Here is a 9451-nt window from a genome sequence, read left to right as displayed (position 1 = left end):
TCGTATGTGATTTGAAGTTTGTATGTGCTTTGTCTGTAGGGGCCACTGTAAATATACTTTTATTTTTTCACTCAACATAAAATGTAATAAATAAATCATATAATACAAAAATCAACTATTCACATTTCAACTTTTAACTATTTAAATTTTCAGCTTTTTCCTTTTACAAATTTAAAGTGAAAACAACACAAAACACTGCAAACCACAACACAATCAAATATAAATTATAATATGAAAACAAAAAGAAGATGCATATTCTCTGTCATATGGGCCTGCATGAATAAACTTTCTGAATCCTTTATCATCTGCAACCGAAAATAGTTGTGGATGATTACTATACCTTTCTAATGTGACGTTGTTGTCCCTGGCTCTCTTTCTCTCTCTCTCCCTCTGGCTCTGTTCCTGTGCTACTGAGTGTAACTACCGCCCCTCCCCCCTCTGCCCAGCATAAAGCACAAGGCTCAGGTGCGAAGTGAAGCGGAAAAAAAGTGCGAGAGAGAGAGAGAGGGGGAGAGAAAGAAAAAAAAAAAAAACCCCACGTGACGGCTCGCGTACTAAAGGACCCGGCTCTAAGAGCCATTTCGTTCGCGAACGACCCATCACTAACTTGTGGATGTTATGATTGCTGGACTTTGACCTGTGTACAATCCTAATAACCCAAGCAACTATGGGTAAAATACGGGATTTCTAGTATACTTAAGCTATAAGCTGCTTTTTAGGTGAAAGACTTAGCTGGTAATATCACACGTGGTTTTCTAGAAACACTGTCTTCCCAGTGAAATCTAAACCAGTAATAGCTTAGGAAATTTTTAGAGCATAGTACAGCTGCTCTGGCCAAAGTCCAATAAAACTTTGTATCTGCCAGGGCTACGCCTTTATATGTCAAATTTACCTTCGACAAAAACTGCAAAAAATATAGTTACTTATAGTGAAAAATACAATAAGAAGAAGCACGTTACAATAGTGAGTTTTTTTGTTTTTTAAATTTCCAATGGGAATCCCGTGCGTCGCTACCTTCGCTAACCGGAAGTAATTTAAAACATCCGGGTAATCTTTAGAAAAATTGGCGGTTTGTGTCCTTGCGTTACCTTTTTTTGTTTTCCAGTTCCCAGTGGACTATGAAATGTGTGAAATGTATATTAACAAACGTCAACGTGGATTTAACGTCAACGGCAGCCTCTCTTATAATGTAACTGTTTCCTGGCAGTGTTTGTTATTGTGAATGGGCCTTGTTGGCGTAAGTTAGCGAAGAGTAAACGTCGTTGCTAGCAGGGAGGCTAGCGGACTAGCGGTTTTCTGTTTGCCAGTCTGAAGCTTTGAATTCGCCTCCGGACACAATCACGGTGCTTCTTACTCCTCTGAATAATGGCCAATCCGGCACTATTGCAGAAGAAGAATGGACAGTATTTGTGGTTCTCTCTTCTTGGGCTGGGATTTCAACCGGACGTTGCAGTGTCGTCAATCGCTGGCAAAACCAATATTAATGCTAAACACATCATCATGGGGCCGTGAGTTTGCTTTTTATGTCTTTATGAATAATACTAGCTACTCCTTACTGTGCGAAATGTCGCTACTTTAACTTTGCCTTGAATGTACGTTGCCATTCACTCTCCCTGGAGCGTAAGCGTTTCCTGCTAAGTTTAGTTTTATGTCCCACAGGAACATGTTTGACAAACCCAACAAAGATGCTTTTTACATAGTGACCCATTTCCTGCTGGAGAAACTCAACCGGACACGGTTTCATGAGGCATATAGGTAAAGACAATTATAACCAGTCTTGTATGCTCAGATATATGGATTCATTGTCTTCGCCGGTATTTGTTTTTAATCTCTTCTCATTTATCCTTGGGTTTTCAGGCACTGCTGGCCTGTTTTAAACCCAAAAGCAGACGCCGAGTTCCGCAAAGTTACCTGCGCTTGGCTGCGAGAAATCATGGTGAGAATCAAAAGAATAAAAGAAATTGTACGAAAGTTTAAGACTGAATTAAACAGACAGGGCACTTCTTTAAGATTTGCATTGTGCTACATTTATGTTAATCGTTGCAGACGAATAAGGCGTTTATTCAAGTGCATCTCCTTGAAGCAAAGTACAGTGTTTTATTTCATTCATTGTTCCTGCATGATGGATGGGAATAAAACTCAAAGTAAAGAGCTATGAGATCCCTCTCTTATTCCCCCCTGATTTTAGAGTGTAAGCACAGGTATTTTCACTTGAGAAAAATGACTGTGTGTGTGTGAATAATATATCATTTGATTACCGGTAGTATGTTGACCCATTTTCTTGAAGCTTTCATTACTCACTATGTTTGCTGGACACCTATTTTTGGCCAAATGGAGTTGCCTTGGTGTTTACAGACTCTGTGTGTGTGCTGTATGGATACGCAGATGTGCGGGATAGGGTCGCCTTTTATTGATGTTGAAGATTCACATTAGCATTGTCAAGTCCACAAACTTCACACTGTGCTGTGCGAGAACAGTTGCAATTGGCACTTGCAGACACATCATTGGATGCTAATTCTGGGAGTGCTTGATTTGCTTTGCGTTCTATTGACAGAACATGCATTTTGAAAATTTCTAATGGGGAATTTCTTGAAAAGCCAAAGTTTTGTTCAAGATTACAATTTGATTAATTTTGTGGGTCGTATAGTAATCTATAATGAAACCTTTTTATTAGCAAAAACAGTTTGTATTTAGGTCGCTGACAGCCATCTGGGTTTTTTTTTTTTTTTTTTTTTTTTTTTGACGATGTGCAGGAAGAAACTGCAAATACTGGATCCAGAGTGGTGGCATCATTGTTTCTCTCGCCTGGAGGCCCCAAGTTTGTCAGCTTGATGCTTCATTTGGCCAAGCATGTCATGCTGCAGGAAATGAAGACCTTTGCTACAGGTAGGTCTTGTGTAGCCTCTCGATTCTACAATTCCTAAAGTTTAAAGTGACAGAATTAAACATGACTTCTGTTCTCCTATTAATCTCATCTGCCATGGACCTGGTTTGCAAAGATGCCAACCAAATGATGACGTGATCTTGAACATTATTGTTGTCAGATGGCAGCTGGGTACCTGAGGCGGCGGCAATGCCGGCTTCGACGTCGAACTTGGCAATTAAGAGGTTCAATCTGGTCCGTGCCAGATTTTTGAAAACTGCAGTGGAACAGGATCGTTTTCTCCATGAATACCAGAGACGGGCCCAGTAAGTGCACTTTTGGTTTAAGCAGCTTTACAGAGTTGTAAAGTATTTTTTTTTTTTTTTAATGTCACCAAACTAAGAAGTTTTAGCTTTTTACCAAAATAAAATAATCAGGACTTGTATATAATTAAGAAAGGAAAAAAAATGTGTGACTTAATTTATTCAAGTCTATGTGTTTGTTTTTCAAATGCCAAAAAATATACATGCTGCCATTTTTATGCCCCGGTGGGTATTGAAGTGAAAGGGGTCGTGGAAGACTTAAAATATAACCTTTAACATAATGGTAGAGCAGTAAAATAAACACAATATGACAGAACAAAATGACTACATCAGGTAATAATTGCTCAGAACAGAGTACAGTTAAAATAGTAACAAGTTAAAGAGTTCAATTACTAAAACTTGCTGTGAAATACAATAAAGTGCTTACTAAGTAAATGCCTAACAAATAAATTCAGGTATTGTGGTATGAGGTTTCCTGTATCAGGCTTCGTCGAAGCAGAACAGAAGATGTTAGAGAAGTACAAGGTATTAAGAAAAATGTAATAAATGTTTACTTAGTATAATGATATAAATGTACAGAAAATAAACTTCCTGTCACTTTAAATTATTTAAATTAGTATTAAATTGCAAATTGTACTAAACTAGTAAAGTCAAATAAATCTTAGTACTCCGTTTCACTGCTCTATCCAAGGATGTTTTGTCATTTCCTTATTCTATTCACTGCAGTACTAAAATACAGCTGACATTTTTCCCACACTAATTTCCAAACCTAACGAGCTTGGAAAGAAAAGCAACTGGATTTCTTAAAGTTTCTTGAAGACGTTGCACCTTTCACCCAAGAAGCTTCTTCAGCTCTAAGAAAAAATGTTGGAGAGTAACAAAGCAAAAAATAAACACAGTGAGTGGATTGAAAGAGGAGTGAAAGAAGCGATCTATCCCCATTGTAAACGACCATCTTTGAACAGAGGTGGTGGCTTACGACACCAATTGTCTGCCATCTATAATCCAGTTTTGGGATCTCTTCTCGGATGCCTTAACGCCCACTCACATCCTGGGTCATTTGATCTCAGTAAATCACATGATAGGGTGGGGCAAGGTCTCACAATGGGAAACCCGAAACTTTGGCTGATTGTGACCCACACCCGTTTTCACACCTTTGCTCATATGATTAGGCAGATGATCGATACTGGCATCAACAACCCTCTTAGGGACACTGTGACTCTCTACCAGTTGCTCTTAGAACAGAAGAAGCTTCTGGGATGAGAAGTCTTCAAGAACCTTAAAGAAGTCCAGATGCTTTTCTTTCCAAGCTCCTTAGATTACCATGACCTGTAAAACTGAGAACCTTCACAGACAAACCTGTAAGACACGGCATTTTACTTTTAGTCTTTGTTCATTGTGTTATTTCTATTATTTTACTTGCTTCCTCTATTCTTATGTGGTTATAAATTTATGGCTGATGCTATGTATTTGTTTGTGCTTCACTTCCCTTCTGTGTGAAAGATATTTTGTAAACGACAGGCTCACTTCCGCCGAGTGTCTCAGTAACCTGTGAATGGAGGCACAGTACATCACTTCAAATGATGTGTTTCAACTCTGCTTCCTGAGCTCTGATATAGCAATGTATCCGCTGTGACTACAGCTTTGTTATGCTGAAGGTTTGAATGCAGAAATGGAAGTTAGCTTCTGCTACTTTAAACTTGTTTTAAGTCTCTTATTGTTTCTCTCTTGTTAAGACTTTTGGTGAAGTCTATGAGGGACATCAAAGCAGAAGGTGTCAAGTATGATGAGCTGCTTAAGTATGTATAATTTCTCTCTCAATATGCCAGATTTAATTTAAGACCCGTTGAAGTAATGGAGCTGTGTCCTTTCAGGCGCTACAGCAATGATTGCACTCAGGAGGAAGGAACTTCTACAGCTGAGAAGCTCAAAAAAGTACGTAATGTTAACTTTTCAAAACGCTGGAGAGTCTTTGTACTATTTATTTAAGGAGCAACTGTGATGTGACAGTCTGTTTTCTAAATGCATTCATGTTATTTTCAGATGAGTAGAGACTCGTGTGCCGAGGTGTCTGTTTTTCTAAGTGCTCACAGATGTTCTCTGTTATCCTAAGGTGCGCTCCCTGTGGTCGGCCATTGATGGAATGTTGTCGGCCATCAAAGAGGAGCAAAGTGCTGTGGAGAGTGTCCTGAAAGGAGACGTAGATCAATACACCCTTGATGGGACGGATCAAGTTCTTAAAATTCCCCGCTGTCTGCTGGAGAGAATTGAACAGCTCCCACATCAGGTGAGTGAGAAGAGATGGATGGACTCTGGTTATTGCTTAAATACAACAGGGAAACTTCTTTGAAATCTTGTCTGTGCTTTTTCTTTTTCCCTTAACTAAAACTATACACTGTATTTGTCCTTTATGACTGCGTTTTGAACTTTCTCATGAAAGGTCAGCATGATTAGGCATTTCATGAGTGCACACAAAGCTACTGTCTCGAAACACTCGAGACAGCAGCTACAGAAGATGTGGAACATCTTTCAGAGCTAATATTGGTATATTTGTGTTTCATGTATACTTTTATTTATATAATTGTTTTACATTTATTTTTTATTTTAAATCCAGTTAAGTTCCGGGAATGTGTATGAAGCCAACCAGCTGAACCTCCTCTGTGTGATGGAGCTGATGACCCACGCGGCGCAGCTCTTAAAGGAGGAACGTTGTCGGGTCTCTCACGCCCCTGTGCCCCAGCTCAACCCTCAGCACCTGCAGGAGATGTCTCGCCAGATGGCCCGTACGCTGCAGGACCTCCACCTCATCAGGTACCCATTAAGCTGTACTCGCTTGATAGTGCACACTTCTACATGAGCTGATTTACCCTTTGTTCTTCTTTCTCCTGCTGTTCCCTTTAGGGGTCGTCATAGGGGGTCATCTACCTCCATGTCACCTTATCCCTAGCATCCTCTTCTGTCACATCAACCCTCTGCATGTCCTCCTTCACGACACCAATCTTCCCATTTTTCTCCTTCCTGGCAGCTCCATATTCAACCTGATATTTCCACTATTCCTCCTGTTGAACCCGCATTATCTGTAAATCCAAGTTTCTGGATGCTTGTCGTTTGGAAAATGCTGCGTTAATAGATTTGTGGTAATAACTGTTAACATTTCTTCTTTTAATAACTACAAATGTGTCCTTTAATCTCAACTCACAGGCAGAAGATTTCTAAGGAAAAAATCCCTGAAGTCAGGAGTGCCATTCAGGATTTGGAGGCAGAGTGGGACAAGAAGTGGATGGACACTCTGAAAGAAACACCCCTAGTCTCTTTTCTGAATGAAGATCCTGTGAGTGGTTGCTTGATTTTTTTGTTTTTTTATTTTTTTTTATTTTTTTATATATACGTGCATCACACCACACAGGCACTTATTGTAAATTAAGTTATTGTACTGTGAAAAATGACACGAAGACATTCTATTGTTAATGTTGCTTGGAGCTTATGTGCCCGCCCACTTCCTCCTCAGGCTCTTGGCTTCCTCTCACCAATGGCTCCACTGTCTTTTGAGCCGGCGGCTGAAGCGAGTTATAAAAGCAGTGTGTTCTCCCAGTACCCTGCTAAACTTCTTGGTGAGCGGAATCGGATTATAATAAAGTTTTTATGAAGGTGTAAAGTTTAAATTTTGTTTTTAATTAGCATTTATTTGTTTTCCCCCCTCAGAGGAGAAGCACTTGGAGAGAGGATCACAGGATGACGTCAAGATTAATTTTTCCAACCTTAAAAGGTAATATTATCAGGGATATTTGAACTTCATGACAGCATTATTCCTTTTGCTTTCTGCTGGGAGGCAGATACCTGGGCAGTCCTGAGCAGTGCTCTGCCTGTCACTAGTCCTCCCTAGAACATCCCTGCTCTCTGATGACCGCGGCGAATTGAGAGAAATCGCCACGGACAGATACGGAGCAGACACTTTATTTCTGTATAAATATGATGATAGAACATAGCATGACGTGAATGAGCTTAACCTTGTTAACCTGGAGCATGTAGTGAAGTACCTACCTATACCACAAATTGATTACTTTTATATCAAAAGATGTGATGCGCAAATGTGTTTGGAATAATTAAGCACTTTCTTTTCTAAACAGCACTTTCCCGGTGACAGTCGAGAGGCCCGAAAGTCCTGTTGTCAAGACTGAAATGACACGAGCGAATACCTCTCTGGACTGGCTTTTTGACATGCCCCCATCTCCTCCTCCTCCTCCTCAAAGAGCTGCACCACGATCATCACCTCAGGCAAGTGTCATATTTCACATTTTCTCTGTTTTCAAAATTAGTTTCATATTTACTGAATTCTGTTCTTGAAACAATAGTACACTTGTTCCACTAATGTTTAAATAAAGGAATAAATAAAATCAATGTTTGTGCATCAGGTGAGTGTGAGGAAGATGACCCATACTGATTGGAAGGTGACTCCCTTGAGGACAAAGACTCAGATATTAAACATGGAATATGACAACCTTGCTGATCAGGTATTTTAAAGATTCTCAACTAAACTACTGAAATCTGTAGTAAATGCTGTATAACTGAGAATTTCATGAGGGTTCATACGTCTAAAAAGGGGCATAGCGATTGTTGACATTTGTGTGCACGTGTTGTTAGTTTGCAGATGCTGTAACTACAGCTGCTCCTTCAGAGGGCAGGGTTAAAAGTTTGGAGCTGGAGGCTCTTCTCAGCAGTCTTCAAAGAGATCCCTTCTCTGCTCGTAAGCAGCTGCCACGTACCCCTGAAAGCTTGAGTAAGTGATAAAATATAGGACCTGACATTCAAAAGCTTCCCTTAATGTGTTCCTTTACCTAATAAAATGGCTTTTCTCCTCCTCGCTATTTCTTCCCAAAGTTATGGAAGTCAAAAGCTCCTGGCGTAAGGCAGTCGAGGAAGACAAAGTGAAGAAAAATCAGCCTCCTGCTGAGTTTAATGACAGCATAATAGAGCAACTCACCCCGGTCAGTGAGCACCACGATGGGTCGCCAAGCTCAGAGTCCCCAGGTTCCAACACGACCACCCAGACTGTCCCATCAGCTGTCAGGAGCCACAGCAGCCCTCCAGTCTGCCAGCAGGGGGCCTTGCACAAGTCCATTCTTGCATGGGACACCTTCATCACAGAGGCCCACGACAGCCCAGGCGGCACAGGCAGCAGTGTGGTCCACTTCAGCCTCGACCAAGAAACTCTGCCAGAAATTTCAGGGTGCGACAGTCTGCTCAGCCTCGATGACGAAGAGATGAAAAGCGAAGACGACGACGAGCAACTGATTCCCTTACTGAAGCTCGAAGTGAAGCAACCACCGTTAAACTGCCATCAGCATGACGCAAGAAATGACGGCTTGTTGATGGAGGGCACGAGGACGCCTGAGTGCCTTCTGTCAGATTACACGCTTTCTGGTTTGGACAGAGACTGGTCGGAGGAGCCAGCATCATCAAAGGAAGCCACAGATACGATTTTTTCACTCGATCTAGATGCGCTGAAGACCCCTTCACCTCTAAAGAAGCAGGAGTACAGGCTTCCCGAGCTGATCACATTCTCCCCAATGGATGACATGAAGTGTTAGCTACAGTCAGAGTGTCCAGTCTTCAGCCTCCTGTTTAGTTTTTTGTTTTTTTGTTTTTTTTAAGTAACAAATATGAGCATGTATATATTTTTTTGTTTGTTTGTTGTATCTGTCTGTAAATCGAGATTTTTGACTGGAGTGTATTATGCCTTCCAGCAATTTACACTGCACCACTGGCTCAGTTTTTAACATGATGGAAATAAAGAATTCTCTCGAAGTGTTACTTCTCCAATAATCACTCGAAGAATTCCTTGTTTTAGTGATGTTTAAGTTTTTCCTGTTAATTGTGATGCATGGAAGGTATAAAATGAATTGATATGATGCTACTAGTGTTTTGTTTTTCTTCGTTTTTGTTTTGTCTTTTTTTTTAATAGGTGTGACTTGCAGCAATTTAAGATAGGGGGCGTCAAATTAAACGTGAAGCAAAGCACTGGTAAAACCGAGAAAAGGGAAGTCGGCGTGTTACTCCTTCACAATAAAAAGTTCAGCGTATGGGCACAAACATTTGACTTGAGTGGTGCTGTGTAAAACACATGAAATCCTGAATGAAACGAATTTGCCTTCATTTACCACTAAGTTTTTTTCTCCCCTTCTATAAAGTGGGGAAGTCTATATAGAAATATGGGCATTTAGTCCCCTCCCATCCAGATGTGCTGTTTGCAGTGTGAAGCTTAAGA

At 40.5% G+C, this 9451-nt stretch overlaps 1 protein-coding gene and 1 non-coding gene across 2 annotated transcripts; both read left to right on the top strand.

Moving 5' to 3' along the window:
• Window positions 1-1030: 1030 nt before the first annotated feature.
• Window positions 1031-9276, top strand: haus6 (HAUS augmin-like complex, subunit 6). The gene is made up of 16 exons (XM_040012215.1): window positions 1031-1508; window positions 1660-1755; window positions 1858-1936; window positions 2754-2886; window positions 3045-3189; window positions 4923-4985; window positions 5061-5121; window positions 5300-5473; window positions 5801-5997; window positions 6388-6517; window positions 6695-6797; window positions 6889-6952; window positions 7314-7461; window positions 7599-7697; window positions 7828-7963; window positions 8065-9276. Exons 1-16 carry the CDS (start codon window positions 1366-1368, stop codon window positions 8772-8774), a joined length of 2481 nt encoding a protein of 826 aa, XP_039868149.1. The 5' UTR covers window positions 1031-1365; the 3' UTR covers window positions 8775-9276.
• On the top strand, window positions 7010-7140 carry LOC120721852. Its single transcript, XR_005693273.1, has one exon.
• Window positions 9277-9451: the final 175 nt, after the last annotated feature.

The sequence above is a fragment of the Simochromis diagramma genome, unplaced genomic scaffold, assembly GCF_900408965.1.
Source record: "Simochromis diagramma unplaced genomic scaffold, fSimDia1.1 OVJJ01000604.1, whole genome shotgun sequence".
Classification (NCBI taxonomy): domain Eukaryota; kingdom Metazoa; phylum Chordata; class Actinopteri; order Cichliformes; family Cichlidae; genus Simochromis; species Simochromis diagramma.
Note: the sequence above shows the minus strand (reverse complement) of the source record. Positions and strands in the feature narration are given on the sequence as shown.